The sequence below is a fragment of the Strix aluco genome, chromosome 4 (assembly GCF_031877795.1).
Source record: "Strix aluco isolate bStrAlu1 chromosome 4, bStrAlu1.hap1, whole genome shotgun sequence".
NCBI lineage: Eukaryota > Metazoa > Chordata > Aves > Strigiformes > Strigidae > Strix > Strix aluco.
In genome coordinates, this window is record NC_133934.1 from 79,027,275 (window position 1) to 79,046,768 (window position 19,494).

At 37.0% G+C, this 19,494-nt stretch overlaps 1 protein-coding gene across 8 annotated transcripts in view; it reads right to left on the bottom strand.

Moving 5' to 3' along the window:
• INPP4B (inositol polyphosphate-4-phosphatase type II B) overlaps positions 1 to 19,494 on the bottom strand; it is a 333,154-nt gene that overhangs the window by 47,102 nt on the left and 266,558 nt on the right. For all 8 annotated transcript variants that reach the window (XM_074823724.1, XM_074823728.1, XM_074823726.1 and 5 more), the window contains 4 exons: positions 9,498 to 9,670; positions 8,366 to 8,489; positions 7,191 to 7,308; positions 1,832 to 1,972 (listed from right to left, as the gene is read on the bottom strand). In XM_074823724.1, coding sequence (XP_074679825.1) covers positions 1,832 to 1,972; positions 7,191 to 7,308; positions 8,366 to 8,489; positions 9,498 to 9,670 — 556 coding nt within the window. The remainder of the gene's footprint in view (positions 1 to 1,831; positions 1,973 to 7,190; positions 7,309 to 8,365; positions 8,490 to 9,497; positions 9,671 to 19,494) is intronic.

Here is a 19,494-nt window from a genome sequence, read left to right on the forward strand (position 1 = left end):
TCAACTGTGTTTTATTGAAGAGATGTTTGCATCTAATAAAGTAACATTTTCTAGAAATTTATCGCAAAACTATTTCTATCCTTATGTTCATTTTCCTATTAAAAAAAAAAAAAAAATTACCAAAAAGCACATGCAGTTTCCAATCCCAAAGACAAATGTGCAGCTTTAGGAGATAAGCAATATTTTGAATTAAGTTTAATGTTTACACCTGTAAGTGCATGCAGAAAAGCTGTTTCTGCATGGAATAATCCAAATTTATTTGCTTGATAATACAGATATTAATATATAATCTGTATTTATAGATATACAGATATCAATTTTTCATTCAAGGCCTTCTTTGTGCACAATATAAAATCACCACTGTGAACAATGCTACCACTCTTCCTGCCACTCTACCTGCAAGCCAGACATTTTTTCACAGTGACTCCTCTACAAGTCCCCATATATCCAGGCTGTTTCTAAATCTTGTCAAACTTCCCTCAGGACATTTGTAACATATAGTCCTTCTGGCGTATCCCACCCATGTAAGCTGTCACAAACTTGCTTCTTGGTTACCGCATACTCCTTTCTCTGATTCTGGAAAAACATGATGTGTCCTAGTCACAACTGTTGTCACTGATTTTGTTGGTTTTGGCCATGTCATTCCTCTCATAGCATCACCTCTCCCTTCTTCATGGCATCAAGAATAAGCTATTTTCATTTTCAACAATGTTTTGTGTTCTCTAACCAACTACTCCACTGTTTCACCAGTAAAATGCCATTTTTTAACTGTCTTCTGATTCAGCCTGTGTCTCCCATTTCAATTTTCTACTTAAATTTTCTCACACATTACCACTCACAACTCAGAGAAGTCTCCCATAAACATGCACAAAGCTACCTGATGGCATTTCTTAGAAGTCTTCCTTAAAAGACTGGTTTTACTCTGTTGTCTACAAAGAACAGGATGTGAAACTCCTGTTGTGCTTAACTTCTTGCCTATTGTCCAGGTTAATGTTTATTTCAGTGTCTTCCACTATTTCCCCAGCTACACTTTTGATTTTGGTTTTAAGTTTGTAGAGACTGCAATCTAAAGATATGTATTATGTCTCTTGGATGCTCTGTTAATAAAAGCAGTAAAACAAAAAATTAAAAAATGTAGCTGTCTCATTGTTGATGTCTACCTTGCAGTTTTAGCATTGCACAAACTTGGCAATTTAACATGACCAACAGACACCTTTCTCTTGGAAGAGAAAATTAATAGGTTGGTGAAACTTTGACTATCATTGTACTAATTAATTAGTTTCCAGCAATCTTTTCAGAGGTGTAATATCAACACATCAGAACTTTAACATCAGCTTTCATGTTTGTACAAACATATTACTAACATATTCCTTGTTATTAACTACCACTCCTCAACCCTGGAAAAAAGCCCTAAAAAGCTGAGAAAAATTATCTCTTTCTAGCTTATGACTTGTCTAGCATCTTCAACACTCCCTTTAAGATAGTAAGAATTTCAAATTTTCAAACTTGTGTTTGAGAAGGCCAAAGTACTGTATACAAACAAACTTCTACATCCGTGAAATAGAAATCCATTTTATACCTGTATCTAAAGGAAACTTGGTGTTGACTGTGTGAAATAAAGTCCTGCATATGGTCATATCTTCACTTGGACTTTTTCATTATTTTGCATTGCTTCATACCTTGTGCTTATTTCTTTTAATACTTTTAAAGAAACACAGCGAGTCAATGTGAGATGGTCCAGAGCAAATAACAAAAAAGATTTATTTTTAATCCTGAGAGATATCCTGTACCAGAATACTTGGATAGAAAATGAAACACAATTTTTTTTTACCTCTCTGCAAGTGTTTGCTGTTCATTGATTCCAACATTAAAGAGTACTGGATACATGCGAAGTAGCTTTCCTTCTTTAATCTCTTGTGGCAGCAACTCAAACATCTTTGCTGGAAGCTGGACCTCTATAATGTAATGTTCACTAGGAAAAATAAAAAGAAGAGTAAGGATGGGAATATTGATTGGTTTGCTTGAAATTATAACCTTCCTAAAATTATAGAGAACATGTAGACTTATAAATCAGTTTCCCCCTTTTCCCCTTAATTGTATTGAACCATAAAATGTGACAATTCAGCTCGCTTGTTTTAAGAGCATAACCAAGCTATATGGAAAAAGGCAGGTATATATAATTATACACTTCTGATACTGACTTCTTTACTGAAGTGAAAATAGGACTAAAGATGAAAGCAGTAAAAAAGTCTTCTGCTACCAAAATATCAATGAGAACACCTCAACTCTTAAAATGCATCTTGCTGAGTTACAAAACCAACTTCCTTTCAGAAGTCACAACTTGATTCAGTACCCACTCTAAATGCAATATGAGCAAAAACCTTTCACAAAAACCCAAAGCAAAATTCCCATTTTCTTCAGTGGCTGGGTTTTCTCCCTGGGGATCGAAAGCACCACCAATAACAAAACTGACTCTATGAAGATAATAATTGAAGGCTCATTATGCAAACATGAATCCTATTTTAGGACAAGGGAAATGATATACAGCAGTTCTGGTTTTACGTTTGTGTTTGGTCTGACTTTATGAAAAACGGAACTTAGGCTGCTAGTCCAAATTCTGATCACGTGGAACCCTCAAGTAGAATTTCACCTGTCTTTGAGGATTGATGCCTGACCCCACAACAGAATCAACGGCATGCTGTTAACTTAGTTTTTATTTACTTTCTTTCTGTTATTAGAGCAATCAGTCTAATAAAAAAAGAACAGACTAGAAGCGAATCCATTTGTCTCCAGGATTTGGCATTTTAATCATGCGAAGAGGGACAGCTGACAACAAAGACGGAAATTTTCTCTCCTGTAGAGCACATCTGGTATAACACCAAGAAGGAAGAGTATTACAGCAACAGGAGGGAAGTAAGATCTATATCCTACCTACAGAAAACAGGTCTAGGAAGTCCGCAACTTTTGCATGTAAACTTAAGATGGAAAACTGTTTGCACCTGCTAAAATAATCTATCATGAAGTCCCCCCAACCCTTATTTTAATCAATTGTGTGCTTGCTAAAGAATTAAAATACAATCTGGATTACCCACATGTAGAATTTGGGGGAGAAAAGGCAGAAAACTCTAAAGAAAAAGGTCAGTTTCTGCAGTAGCTCTGACATCCTTGGCAAGCTGGAGGGATGAGTGGCACTATCTCAGAGCCGGTGTTTGGATAAAAAGCTTCAGTTTAGAAGAACTAGTGGTCATGTTTGAGCCTCTGTCCTGCCCACATATCTGAGAACAAAATAAAATGGATCCAGTACAGACTTGTGACTGAAATGTAATTACATTCAGCTAGGGCAACAAGCATATGCTTTGGCATGGGCTGGAACTAGTGTGTAATCTTTGAGTAAATGCCAGACACTCCCAACTGAGAGGCGTTATCAGTTTTGAATGGAGGATACCCATCTTGGAGGGGAAAAAAAAAATTCTCATCCCCGGATAAGTCTATTTGGTTTGTTTGTTTAATTAATTTACCCATGTGAAGAAAATAGAGAGTTAGCAAGGATGACAGTAAAGAACTCCATACAAATGATCTCTGCATAGCAGCATTCATTCTCAGCCTGCATGTGAGCATTCCTAGGTGCTGTCAAGAGCTACCAGAAGATTCTTCTGTGATGAGGTGCCTTCATGAGGTTGCGAAGAAATGTTGGTTTAGTCTGATTCAAAGAGCATACGCTACTGAACCAAAATGCCTCGCTACATTTCACACCCCCAAAATCAGTACAAACATTTCAGCGTGTGAAAGAACATGGAGAAAAGCTGACCTTTAGGCATGACATATTAACATCTGTACCATTTGAGACCTTCCCCTTATCCATTTTTTTTTAATGTTTTTCTAAACATTTTTTTTAAGTCTCAGAGATAACCCTTGGTAACTTTTTAAAATCTTTCAAGAATTGCACAATGAAAAAACCCACTCGTGATCATGTAAGGAAAAGGCGATCCAAGCTGTGTCTAAAAAATCCAGGAAAGGTACTGAAGTCAAGTGGGGCGGGGAAAGAAAAATAATTCGAAGTACTGAAATCTGGAGGACTTGTCTGACATTAATTTACCAAAAATCTTACAGGTCCTATGCTTCTACTTAAACAAGAAACAGTAATACAGCAGTGAATTTTATCACCATGTGTTTTCTCTCTTTTATGGATACACTCAGTGCAGAGACACCATGTGATTTTGGCATGAGATGGATAAGGTGGCTACTACATTTTCCAATGAGAAGGAAAATTCAGTACATAATTTTTAACATTTAATGATGTCTCAGGAAAACAGGGTGGAGAAATCAAGCATGTTTAAGAGAGTAAATAATATATCATCATCTCTTTCAGAACGAATAGTATAAATTTAGGTATTATATATTTAAATATATATGATTTCACCAAAACAGGACTGCTTAAGAATATCCCTTTCTTTGACTTTGCCTTATTTTCTAGTACTTGTTATAATCATGCATGAAGATATGCAAACACTTGCAGTCCTGTTAGAAGGCTTCTAAAATTTACCCCCAATTCTGAAATCGCACACTCTTAGTTCATTGCAATAAATACAAAGCAAGTCATTTACATGAACCTTTGCTTTGCAACAGAAAAAAAATGCACACATGGTGAGTTACTGCATCTCAGCCGGAGGGTGCTTTTACCCAGCTCTTCTTTCAGCTCAGTGACAACTTTTTAGATCACTTCACTGTGGCTAGTCCATAAGTGGGTTGGTAACTGTAAGTGCTAGTCTGATTGTGGGCTTTGTTGAAAACATGGTATCAAACCCTGTGATGCCTCAAAGTTCATGTGCACAATCAAATACATTCTATCAAAGACTTTTAGAAAAGTAAGTGTTAACAACTTCTGCCTATAATAAAAGAACCTGAGTGCCTGAACAGAACTTTACTTCACCTGGATGGTGGGGGTCAGCCACCCGCATCAGCAGGCTAGCGCACTGCTAGCCAATGCCATGCTCTTTGGATTGATTTGTTTGTGTGCATAGAATCTCAGTCTTAAGCACTTCCCTAGAAAAACGATTACAAGTGAATACTCCGAGTGTCTGCAAGATAAGAATTTGTAACTTAATCTTCTGTCTTGCAGCTCTACAGTCTTTTAGCCTCATTTTATTGACACCATGTAACAACCAAAATGATCTAAAAATTATGAGGTTTTTAAACATTAAATAGAAAATAACCAGGTTTTCCACTGTCTTCTCTTTTCATGGTTGTCTTCCAGTGCTGTTTGATAGGAACTGTCTCATCACAGCTCTAACAGGAATAGGGCTCCTCCACATAAGCCTTTAAGATTTTTTTATTTTTTTTTTGTCTGACACCAATGCCATCCAGTGAATACCTGCCAGTAAGTACAGTACAGCAATCACAGGCAGTAACTCGTCTTCCTAAAGACTGACTACTCCATCAATCCAGAATACCTGAGACAGCTTAAAGCTCGAGTCTCTTTCAAACCCAGGACCTCCTAGCGTGACAGTTCAGTGTACCGCAGTAATGGCAGCAAGCCAGTAAATGTAGCTGCTGGATTTTTCAAGATTTTAGGACTGCTGTGATTTACAAAGATGTGTTTCTTCTGTTTTATCTACAGACCATAATTACTCTTAATTATTCCTGATGTGTTGCCTGTCATACTCCAGCCTTCCTGTTACTTATTTCAATCCTTTCTCAGAAGGTCCATAGGATGAGAGTGAATCATCCAAAATAATTAAGTAAATCAGTAGTGAAAGCCCCCTTCAGAGGAAACATATCTTTTCTAAAAGTGGCTGCTTTTAGCTGAATTTAGTTTACAGTCATCTTACGAGTAATGATACTATTAAGGAAGTGATTTCTACAAAAGTAAAAACATTTAGAGCTTCTAGACTAGAATAATAATGAAGATGAAAAACCCATTCCTCCTATGTAACAATCTTGTTAACCCTCTTGTAGCCACAGTTAATGAAGTATTTCAGTTTATGTCCTGATATTCAGCAGTGCTTATGTGAGATGCTGTCCTGGTTTTGGCTGGGATAGAGTTAATTTTCTTCCTAGTAGCTGTGTTTTGGATTTAGTATGAGAACAATGTTGATAACACACAGATGATTTCAGTTGCTGCTAAGTACTATTTATACTAAGTCAAGGAATTTTTAGCTTCTCATGCCCTGCCAGTGAGAAGGCTGGAGTGGCACAAGAAGTTGGGAGGGGACACAGCCAGAACAGCTGACCCAAGCTGGCCAAAGGGATATTCCATACCGTATGACATCATGCCCAGTATATAAACTGGGGGGAAAGCTGGTCGGGGGCCGCTGCTCCGGAACTGACTGGGCATTTGTCGGTGAGTGTTAAGCAATTGTGTTGTGCTTCACAATTGTATATTCTAATTATTGCATTATGCTTCACATTGTACATTCTAATTCTTTTATTATTATTACCACCATATTATTATTATTACTATGATTTTCTTCCTTTTCTGTCCTATTAAACTGTCTATATCTCAGCCCACAAGTTTTACTTTCTTTCTCCCCCTGCCCTCCCGATTCTCTCCCCCATCCCACTGGGTGGGGGGAGTGAGCAAGCGGCTGTGTGGCGCTTAGATGCCAGCTGGGGTTATACCATGACAGATGCATAATGTATTAGTGGCTTTATGCAAGGATTTCTGAGGTTGTGTATGTCCTGTGTGATCTTCAGCAACTAAGACAGGCTTCATTTTTCAAAAGCGACCACTAAGTTTTGGCATCCAAGTTTTTCAGTTTCCATCTTAAGACAATCAAGGCCTAACTCTTAACAAATGCAATGTCATTTGTCACACTGAAATACAAGTGCTGGACACATCAGAACCAAGGTTTCTTCAGTTAGAGGCCACTTTTGTAAATATTGACCTTGTCACTTTGATTCAGTGTATATATATATATGAAAAATGCAACAGAAACTCTGCACAACCCAGACACTGTTTTGATTAATTTGTATTAATAATTGGAACTTGTAGCTTTTCATGAGGAAAGTAACCCAGAGCCCAATGTTACTACTAGCTTTACAAATCCCTACTACCTCATTACATCTCCATTCACCTCATGAGAAGTAAAACTACTGCACTCTCCATATAATAGAATTCAGCAATGAGAAAACCATTATCTGGGTTTTCATGTGCTACAGATGCCATGGGCTTCAGGAAACAAAGTTCTTACCGTCTTCCAGTTATAATAGGCAAAAAATCTTCTGATTTGGCTTCAATGACTTTAAACATTACTTTCTGCAAATCTGAAATTCCCACAGCCATGTCTTCTAGCATCCCTGCTTCTTCACCTGTGTGGAAAGATTATAGACGTTATTAACAGAGTAGCCAGATCAGTCACTGAATAGGTTACAGTAAAGAAATACAGGGTTTATATTTTCCAGTCTGTGCATCTAAAAATCACAGCCCTAGATCCACATTAAAGTAACCTACATAAAAGCAGACTGATTTTTAGGACTGCTGACAATTCTCTGTGGCCTAAATGATAACCATAAGTACTAAGCACCTCTGAAAATCAGCCTGCTCTATATGTGCATAGAATAACCTCAGAAAAGCCATTTTTGTCTATTCTGAAAGTGTTTTTAAAGACTGTCCCGCTGATGGAGGACAAAGGTTTTGAGAATAACAACAATGAGTATCGTGCAAAAGGGAGCCTGACAGCAATTTCCAAGCGAGGATCTGCAATTGCCTGTGCATTAAAGACCTGCACAAATGCTAAATTCCTCTACTTTGGTCAAAATCTCAATTTGGGGAAGGATTCCAATAAGTGTAGTTCAAGGCATTTTTAAACAGTTGGCCGTTTCTCCCTCCAAATGTCCTTTTTTAATACCTATCAAATGACGGCACCTGTAACAAGCTAGGAATTAAACAGTTTTCAAGCTATCTTCACATCCCCAGTACTGGTGTGATCAGGGCAGAGGGTGATAGAGTGAGTAACTTTAAATCTGCTGTTTGGGTTAGCATTATAAACCTGCTATTTTGGGTCAGACCAAATACCTATACAAATGGAGACAGTTTTTATTAAAACCAAAAGTTCCACTAGCTGTAATGAGGAAGAAGTCTCCTGTATTTAAGACGATGTAGTTCAGCACTCTGCATGCATTAATTAGCAACTAGGGTTCTCAGAGGAATTGAGAATAAAATGACTAATTTTTGATACAGAATTGACAACACAATATCAATAAGTTCAACTGTGCTATTATATGGAAGCCAACTGTCTGCTAAGGATAATATTTGTTGATTCAATAAGCCAAATTACTGGAAGCAGAACAGAGGTTAAACTAAGAACCCCCTGGGTGAACTTCTGGTCTGGATGCATAAGGAACTTTGTCCAAGAACAATACTTACTATAAGTACTAAGGAGTCCTTCATATTGCACAAGTAATCCAACAGTATGAAGCTGTTGTAAAAATCCTTGATCATGTAAACCTGTGTGCAATTTGATTATAAACCCACAGACCAATCCAGCGAGCTACCAAGACAATGAAAAAATGTGAAATTAACAGATGTACTGTTATAACATAGTTACAATGAGGCTTGCTATCGCTATACACAACAGAAATAATATTTAGATATTTGAGAAAACAGCATAGATATTTCTGTTTATTGACTACACATATAATTCACATAATTTCATATTAATATATTATTGAGGCATTTTTTTGTGTAAAAAGCAGTGAAATATTCCCTTATTTTACATTAGATAAGCTTCATTTGTTTTGTGGGGTTGTGTGTTATTTACACTGACATAAACGAGACCAGAACCTCAGTTGGCAGGCCATAAACACATAAGGCTGTGATTTATGCTGGATTTGAAAGCAGTTAGGCACCTAATGCAACTGAATCTCCTTGGCAGTTGCACCCTAACTCCTTAATTATGTTAGGAAAAACAAATAACTTAAGGGAGAAATTAGATGAATCATTTAGAGAAAAATCTGTCTGGAAAACATGATCTATGGGAGAAGATCAAAATAGCTTCAGTTATTTACCAAGAGAAGACAAGTCTGAGAAGAGAAATGCTGAGAGTCTTCAAACAAAATACTTATACAAACTGAAAAATAATCTGTTCTTCATTTCCAAGGTGACCAGGAGAAAAAAAAAACAACCTAGCTTGAATAGCAGCAAGGAATATTCAAGGCTAGATTTGAGAACTTCACCTATGGGTGAGGATACTGGCATATAATTTAGGAAGACTAAAAATAGCTTTATGGATCCTTCTTTGTGCAAAAGGAAGATTAGGTAATGTTCTTCAGTCCGTCGCGGACCTACTTCTCTGACTCAGTGATATGGTTAATATGGATTTCCATTTACTATTAATTTCTCTATCACATTATAAAATACTTCAGTGGATGTAACGAAAAATATATGAAAAGGTTGTGTTAAGTTGGAAAAAGAACAAAAAAGAAAATCACAAACACTGGCATGAATAGTACACTTAATTATAGTAACAGTAGGAGATAAGTGACACAAGACAACCTACTGCTTGACTAAAGACGATGTCTCTTCTCAGGGTCAGCATCAAACATTGTGGCAAACCACAGGCAAGTTCCTGGAGCAGAACAAATGCCATCGACTGCTTCGCCCTGGTCACCACCTCTCCCATGCAGTCCTTCAGTGTAATCACCAGGGGATAAAGCTGTTCATACCAGTCACCTAGAACAAGACAGGTCATCTGTTCCAAATCAGAAAACTTGCAGTGAAAATTCTTTTCAGAATGAAGAGAGGGGTACAGGGGCTGTGTAGATCATCCTACACTTTAAAACCACCCTGCAGCTCTATCCTAACCATTGTGGTACAGCAAACACCACCAGAGAATATGCTTAGAGGTAGGACTCCAGCTTACCACCGAGACTGCGGCTAAATCCGTGGCCTGAATCCAACTATATCCTGAAACAATGACTTTTTAACAGAGTAAATTTCTTTGTAAAACGTGCATTAAAGGCTCATAAACAGAGCATATGGGGATACATGTGAAAAACCATTTAGTAGAAGATGAATACAGTGCTGATGGAAGATCTACTGTTCTTTCCAGCACTTGCTATCTAAACAAATTGAGTACCATCCAAAACAAAAGGGGGAAGAGCCTATATTTAAGAAAAAGTGGGTGTTGGAAGGCAAAACAGAAGAACAAATAGATATCTGGAAGGATACTATATGTTTAATGTATACGTTGGAAAAATACCAACCGTCAGGTCACATGCCTTTTTCTTTTTAGCTTCTCTCTATATTGTTCTCTTTAAATATTTAGACATATTGAACTCATTACTTTTTTAGCTACTTCGAGCAGAGAGATTTAGAACTATTTTGTAATGTTTTGCTCTGTTAAAATATATGCTAGGAATATCAGAAAAAACAAGCTAGTGAAATGCTTGAAAAATGGGACTCTAATACATTACAAATGGAACAAAGCAATAACTAGGAAAGGAGGAAAATCAGAATGCGCAATTACCCAAGCTGTTCCTGAATTTTTCAGGATTTAATAAAATCAGACCTTCATTGTAGTTGCATATGGTTTTGCCTACTCCTCTAATTTGAGCAAATAATAAAAAAACCAAAACACCCTCCTTCAGAATCTACATCTGTTTCATTGTTATAGTTTAAAATGAAAGAGAAATCAACACTCCAGAAAAATCTATATAAAAATAGGGAGTGTAACTGACTTAATCCAGTCCATCACTGACTCATATTTTCTGTAGATTAGTGTAATTAAGAATCAATGATAATTAAAATCTGTTCCATTTAAATTGTAATTATGCAGAAGATAACAGCACGTTGTTTCAGGTAACATTCTGAGTCAGGCCAATGAAAAACTCATTAGGACTGAAGAAGTTCTTTAAGCAGGAAGACATAGCTGCCTGTTGCAAAGTCAATTTGGCTATGCTCCAGAAAAATATGTAGATTAATAAAACTGTAGCCAAGAAGATTGGAGAGAATTTGAAAGCCAGGAGAAACTGAAAAAAAGTAAGGTGCAGGGAAGATGAAATAGGAACAAGGACAGAGCAGTCACACAGAACTTGAGTTCCTTTGCAAATAATGTCTTTGTGGTCCGACAATGCATGTTTTAACATAGTCATACATATTTAAATGTGAGGAACACAGACTGAAGAACCATTTCCTGGAAAACAGCAGTTATGAAGTTAGAGCCATCGTGAACAAAACAGAACATAAGCCATCCCCAGTTTCAAGCTCCAGCAAAAAGAGGTGATTTTATACATGCCATTGACTAAGAGAGTACTGATACACCACATGCCAAGGTCTGGTGTACACATTTTAAAGAGACTGCTGAAAAAAATGGAGAGCTTGCAGAGGAGAGCTACCGAGATTTAGAGTTTAATCTCCTTAAGCCTATGAAAAAGGCTGAGCAGCAACTTGATTTCCCCTCTTCATGAGGAGAAAATAACAAGTACTAACAGGGATGTTTATTCTAGGGAATAAAAGGAAAAGCACAACCAAAAGCCGGAGGCTGCTGCGAGACACAGTCCAATTTAGAAATAAGGTAGACAACAAGGTGTGACGTACTAGACGTCAGGCTAGACAGATCAGACAATCTAAACTCTCAAGTCTCAAATTATAGTAATTTATTAAATTAATCAATAAATGACAACAACAGCAACTGCAGAAGCAGAATAAGATCAAAAGATGTAATGCATACTGAACCAGTGAACAGGGCTGTATGTGATAAGAATAGAGTTTGTTGTCTGCTTCTGACTTGAGCAAATAATGAAAAAAATCATACCTGGCCACTCTAAAGTAGACCTGAAGGTACAGCTAACAGACATCTGTTCCACTTGCATGGGAAAGCAGAGCTGAATACAGACACAGCCAAGGATCTTGCAAGTACACTGACAGCCAGGACAAGAGAGAAAAAGCTGAACTTCTAGAACTAGACACACTTCATGAACCTGCTATTACCATTTCAAGTTATGTGGATAGGGCTGAAGAGCTTTACTCACACTCTTTTCATAACAGAGAGGGTCACACAGTGGCCACAAGTCCTGTCACACTTATATCTGTCTCTACCAAGCTGCCACTTAACCAATCTGCACTGTGTATTTCTGCTTCTCTAGGAACATAACTTTGTACTTGTCCTTACTGAACTGCATCCTAATATTTCAGTGCTCCATTTCATCAAGATCCATTCTAAGCCTGCTCCCATAGTGCTTAAAGCCTCTCCCAGCTTTAAGCATCTGCAAATTTTATAAGCATCATCCATATTTCATAAGCCAAGTCAGTAATGAAAATATTGAATAATACTGGACCCAGAACAAATGTAAGTGGATTCTACTTCATGCAGCCTTCCAGGTTGGCAGTAAACAACTGATAACTACTTTCTATTATGATTTTCCAAATTATTTTGCAGATACCTTGTAGTAGTTTCAAGATCACTTTCTCACAAGGGTTTTTTGGAGGAGACTACATGTTTGGAATACTAACTTACTAACATAAGTAATTTTTTTCAGTAATAGTTGCATTAAGAAGGAATTCAAATATTTGAAATTCTCAAGGCCATTTTTTCATTAGACATGCATGCTAAATATATTAAAAATAAATCCTACTGAGTATTTAATGTCCCAAAGAATACAGAGCTTTACTTATGCATGTATTTTGCTTTGCTGAAAACAACAAAAATTGTAAGTTCGTAGGAAACCTGATCCTGATGACTGAGGAAAACTAAACTATTTTATTACAGAATATAAATAGAATTGTACTTGACAAAAGGAAAGAAGGTAAAACTATACTCTCATGTGATTAAGTTATCCGTAACAATCCTCTACTCCTCGCTCACGTTGAAAAATCTTGTTCACAATTAGTGAAGGATGTCCATTCCCCAGAAGGTGGAGCTAGTTAGCAAATCTAAGAGAGAGATGCATTGTTTCTTAAAAACATAATATTTATGAATGGGCCAGTATATTCTCATACTTATCTTTTCTATTTTAAAGCAAGTTTAGTGTGCTCAGACCAAAATAAGAGGTGTATCACAGACTGAGGTCTTGGAAAAGACAACTCTAGGAAAGAATCCATATAGCTGCTCCATCTTTGGTCTGTAAAAATCACCATATGTCACTTGTTATGCAGGATATCCTGTTGCAAATACTCCAGCACGACACGAATATAAATCAGGGTCATTCATTAACAATGCACAGAGCTCCAAATATCCATCAGAAGCACTTACTTATAGCAAATACTGCAGCTTTTAAGTTGCTCTTTGAAACCAAGAAGGATTGTGAAACTGAAGTTTATGAAACAAAAAAAAGAGCGTTATATGTCAAATCTTACAAGTAAGTTCAGTAGAATTTGGAAAATAAAATTGTCTTGTATGCAAGGGATAAATATGGACTATTAATAAAATTAATAAAGAGATATTATTTGTAAAGGGAGCTTTAAAATTCTGGTCTAAATTAAGATTTAGATTATCCTGATCTAACTTGCCACCACATTGTTGATATGTGAGGATACGGCCTGGTTACAAGCTACTGCTTACACATCTGAAAGGGTTTGGAGAGAGCTACAAGATGCCCTATAATTCCTCCTTCATGAGAAAACCGGCAGACAGCTCGGAGTCAGTTGTTGCTGGAAAGATAATGCAGGGGGCCAACCACGGCTCAGGACCTCTACTCCTACAGACTGATGATAGCTTTGTAGAATCACTTAGGGAAAGGAATTGTACAAATTATTGCTTTTGTGTTTAACATGTTCAAGGACTTAAAGCACATGTTGATACTTTGGGTGTCAAATTTCTTTTAACGTTCAAATTGCAAGATTTGCATTCTCAACACAGTGGAAAATCCTTTGAAAAAGACTAATGAATTAACTGAATGAGCAAATATCTCAAAAAAGACAGTAGAAGCAAGAACAGAAGCAACAAGGAGACTACAGGATGACTGCCACGTTGCTAAAATGACAGGGGTAGCCTGTCCTGTTTGGAATATTTAGTATCCAAGCAAGAGTCAAAGCCTACCGATGAGGCAAGGAAACTCAGTTCAGAAATTGTGCTAGTCAGCCATTGGAAAGGGAACTAAAACAAGGCATTAAAGCCAAAACACATTAAAATGGAAAATGGGAGGATGAAATTAGAAGTAGTATCACCGCTGTGCAGTTACTGTAAGATTAAAACAAAAGAGTATGTGCAGCAAAGCACTGAGCAAATACTCCACTGCCATTGTTAACAGAGAGCTGTGAAGTTCAGTTTACGACAGGATTTGCCTTTTGGTTGCTGGAAAACACCCTTCAGTCCCATGTTTTCTTAATGAGCATGCCTGCACAGGCAAATGACCTCCTGAGCACCCAACTAGTCATATCTACATTCAAGTTGCAATATGTCAAACTGCATGTCAAATTTGATAAAGTTTGGCAGAAAAGCAAGCTCCTGCTCTTTTCAAAGTCAGGCCCATTGAAGTGCTTATTAAAATGTGCTGGTAATCAAACAGGAAAAGCCCTAAGGCTTTGGAATAGCACTCCTATCTCCTTTTGCCCCAGCAACAGAGAAAAAAGCCAATTCTGTCACTGCTGTCTGCACCACTGAAAAATCAGTGGAAATCTTTGATGGCTTCAAGTCACCTCAAAATTTAAATGGTATGAAGTTAAAAACTGAATATAGAATTAAAAGCAGAATAAAGTATAACCCCGTACTCTTAAAGGAACAGAGGGCCCTAGAGACATATGGTAATGAATGTAACAGCAGCTACCCACAACTTTTCACTGTAGGTGATCACTTATGCCATTACTACCTGAACATACAAATAATCCATGATAGGATTGAAATAATAGATGGAAAACAATGTAAATGAGTTGTCTTGATATCACAAATTGAATATTAGACAAACTCTGTCTCAAGAAAAAAGGCAAGCAAAACAAACCAACAACAGTAGCAAACCCCTCAAAAACAGCTAGTGAAAACAGCATGAAACCCACAGAGTCTAAATTTACTCACGTAGGATAGGAACAATCTTCTGTTTGTTAATTTTTAAGGGAGGTTTAAAAACTGATTTAGTAGAGTTCACGTATTCAACTTTGCACTATAAAAATATCAGCTTCCTACTTCTTCATCTTGCCACTCAGCTCTTGGAGCTCAGATTAACTGTAGTATGAGGGCTAAGCTCTTTGAGAATGGATAGGTTTTTATGTTCATAATTCTGCAGCAATTCTCACAGGAACACCAAAAACTTGCATAAGTCTTCCTGGTATTTCTGCAGTTAATATAATAGCAGTCTACTTTGCACAGTTTGGGTGTCCAGAAGAACAATTTTGAATTCTTGGGGATTTATTATTCCATTGTAATAATCTGAGATTTTCTATACTGTCACACGGATTAATAGTGAAAATGGAAACCATACAAGTGTTTCAGCAGCTTTAGTCACAATAAAAACAGAAAAAGAAAGCTATGGCAATAACAGCCATAAAGCTAAGGAAATCCAATATACTCAAAACATAGGAGTAATGGGTAAACCTTGCTCTAGAAATGCGTGCAACTAAATATACTGATGTCTTGTTTAAAAAATAGTTTGTTGATTCAGTTAAAAAGTCTTCCTTTCCCTTACACATTTTTAAGCTTCCATCAACAGCTGAACTACTTAGAGAAAGTACTGCTGAAGGGGTTGTCTTATATACTGGGCTACATATAGCCCAGTTAAGGACCCTATCAAAAAGAGAAGAATGATACAAAAGTGAAAGGGAAAAGAAAAAAAAAGTGCAGAAATACAGTTGATGCAGAGACAGGCTTAAGAGAACAGGAAACAAAAATGTGAGGAAATGGAAGAGAAAGTTTTCAGAAGTGTTTTTGTTTCGTCAAAATAAAAAATGTCTGTTACTCAAGTGAACACAGACCGAGGGAGAATTTTTCATCTTCCTGACTAAATGATAACTTACAATAAAAGCTCTTCTTCTGAAGATGCAAACAAAACCAGAACACAGTTTTATTTCACATTTTTACCAGCATTGCATTGGGAGGGATGCACTGAAAGGACACAGTGCCCATCCCTAGGGCACTGAAAGACAGGAAGGTTTAATCTAGACTTCTAGAGTCCCCCATCAAGTATCAGATTATGCAAGAAAAATTAACGCACATATGCCTGTAGCAATGTGGCTATGAAAAGATGTTTTCCTTCATTTCAGGTAGGAAATCTGGCACTACTCCCCAGGTGCTTTTTGCTACTTATGCTGAAGGTTACCATTGGTCAATTCATCTGCCCAGCAACATTGTTTATGATTCTGTAATTCACTTCAGGCAAAATCCAGGGGCAACCGCCAACTTAAGTTTTTTGAGATAATGTGGTGGATTTTGTATGTAGCAAATTAGGGAGTACTCACACAGAGCCAGCAGAGGAATGGCTGGGTGATAGTCCTAGCGGTGGGGTACAAGGAGCAGATGGGAATATCAGCCTCTTTTAGCAGCACAGCTAAACACGGAGATCTGTCAGGGGCTGTGTGAGCACAAGAGCAAACTACTGTGTTTCACTGGCACCTCTAATGCTGCAGGACAGGCTTTCACATTCTGACTCCCATGGAAAATGAAAAGGCAAAAATAAAAAGAATTTCATGTTGTCAAGTAGTTCTCCAAGGCAAACCAGCTGAGAGTTAAAAGAATAAAAAAAACCCCCTCTCCTTTAAAATCCATCTACTCTTCCTGATTTATCCTGCAGAGAAATCATAATCCTGCAACTGATGAAACCATAGCATGTTACCTTGGTAACTGATAACTCAAATTCAGTCTTAAGAATACACTCAAAGGTCAGACTGCATGAAAAGTTAGGCTAAGAAAGGTATAATTCACGTTGAAAGGTAAGTACAACAAAAAGGTGCCACCAATATTTCTGATTACAAAGATTCCATACAAGAAATATAAGCATGTTGGGAAAAAATGATCACACGATGTCAACACTGAGATTGCAAATATAAACCTATTTTAGGAGGCTCTGAATAGATGTTATAACAACATCTATAGTTATAGGAATATGCTATTGCATCAAATTATTGTCCTAACATTTTCTACCATCTAAAGTGAACACACGTGCATTCTTTGACATCTTTTTCATTGCTATATGCTTGAAAAAAAAAATGTATTAAAAGAGTCAGGCTTCACTAACATAAGCAAACATGTCACCCCATACTTTAAGGCATACTCTTCAACATTTTGGTCAAAACCCTGGATATTCTCCATTTTTCTTACAAACAGCAGCACAACTTTTCTTAGGATCAAATCCAGCACTGACACAATTTCAGACTCAAAGAGATATCTGTGCCTGTACATTTGCAGTGTTAATGAAATACATTATTCTCAAATGGTATAATATATAATCCCAAGATATGGTAAGCTTGTCACATATGCAATGTTTGTGAATTGTATGTAGCATAGAATTCTGTAATTTTAGAAATGTTTCTATGGGTGTAAACACAGTATGATTTTATATCTATGCAAAAAGTATGAAACCATACAACCAGCCTTCAAATATAAAATGGAGCAGAATTAAGGCAGAATTTATAACCCTAAACTTCAGATCTCAACCTCTATGTAGGTGCTTCATGGTGCATCCTTATGGCTTCATGTCAAACTTCAGAGAGGGCGATGCAGAGGAAAACAAACATAAAACCACGCTCTCATAAAGAAGTGAAGTATGAAAATTCCTGGCCCCAGAGGCAATGGTTTTGAAAACCATTAGGCAACCAACTTTGGCACACACCTGGGTGGTTCTTCAGAAAGCTCCATCTTTTAAGTTTGTCCTATAAAAGAAAGCAATTTTAAAACTTCTCCATTTCTACATGACCTTGAAAGTCCTATAAGCTGTCAAAGGCACTGCACAACAGTCTCAGGAAAACATCATCAGGAAATTATGTCTTCCTCAGAAAGTAGAACATGGAAACAAAGTGATCTGCCCCACAAAACTCCTGCAGTTTCCATGTAATGGGGTGTTGCAGAACACTCAGCACAACTCAACACAAGCACTGGCTCTGCTCTCACAGAAGGGCACTTGTACTGATTGAAGAGAAATAGGGAAGGCCCTGAAATGAGGGAAAAAGAGAAGAATTTATTTCAGTGCCATAACATCTTGATGGTTTTGTGTCCTTGGCCTGTCAGCTGCAGAAGACAACTCCTCAGCTGAATGAAACACATCTATAATTTTCTAACCATTACAATTATCATTATTGCTTAGCAAGAGGTACCTTTCATTCTATTTGATGACTGCTTATTACAGTACTTAAAAGCAAATAACTTTTAAGCTTTTTTGGCTTTGTGAGCTAAAAGATCTAACCAATATTTCATTTGCCTGTGTAGGGTGTGAGCCTCAACCAAAGCCAAGAGCACACTTTTTTATAACTACAATCGAAAGACTCAAATGGACTGGTTAAATACATTTCATGGTTTATACAAAACAACAGAGGGCATGTTCAGGGGGTTGAAGACAGTGAAGGAAAATCTGTAAACACTCTGGTTGCTAAGCATATCAGAAAGCATCCAGAAAGAATTATCCTAAATCATTGCTTTTTTTCAGACTGGGGAGGGAGGGGGAAATCTGAAGTTTTTTCCATAACTATGGAATACAGATAAAAACCAATATATGCATGTCTACATACACAAACGCGCTGCAATAACTTGGGGGAAGTTTGAGTGAAAGTGTACTACTAATTTACCTGCAAAACATTTCTAATAGACATACTGGATTTCTGCTAACAACAGCAGAAAACCTTGTTAGCATCAGAGGGAGGAGAAGAGAGTTAGGCACAACAACAGATATTCAATTTTGTTCTTTTAATCAAAATCAGTACTGTTGGGTTCACTTTCTAAAGCTTCTTTCAAGTTGGCAAGTACACCTACCTCACTGTTACCTTTTTATCTGAAAAAGATCTGAAAAATGTTGAAAGCTGTGTTGATACTTTCCACCTGCAAGCCTTCACTAGAGAACAAAGATGATATCATCTCTCTAACATTATAGCCATACTTGCCTGGTAGACAGAAACTCAGAGAAGCAAACAGATAAGAAATACTCTGGTCACTGGACTATTCATACAAAAACAAGTACAACACATGTGGCACTGAAAACAAGAATTCAGGGACGCCAGCACAGATCTCTTATACTGGTAAAAATGCTGACATTGCAGCTACATTAAAATTCAATACTACAACCAAAATCTGTTGCATGAAACTCACTGGTAGTACTCAAATGATACAGCTGAAAAAATAGTTTTAATTCTTATGTAAGGAAGAGATTACAAATGAGTTTAATAACTTTTAAACCCTTGATATAAAATGGTCATTAAAATCTGCCGGCAAAAAAAGAACATGTAAAGGAAAATATAGGATAAAATACACAATTAAAAAGAAAAAGCCAAAATACAAAGCTTCATAAAATAAAGTGGTTGTGGGGGTTTTATTGTTTTGTGGGAGTTGTTTAACTGAAGAGTGGCACAAGAGTTGGTTCTGATTTCCTTATATTTGGACTACCACCATTATCACTAAGGAGCTGTTTCATTTGTTGCAACAC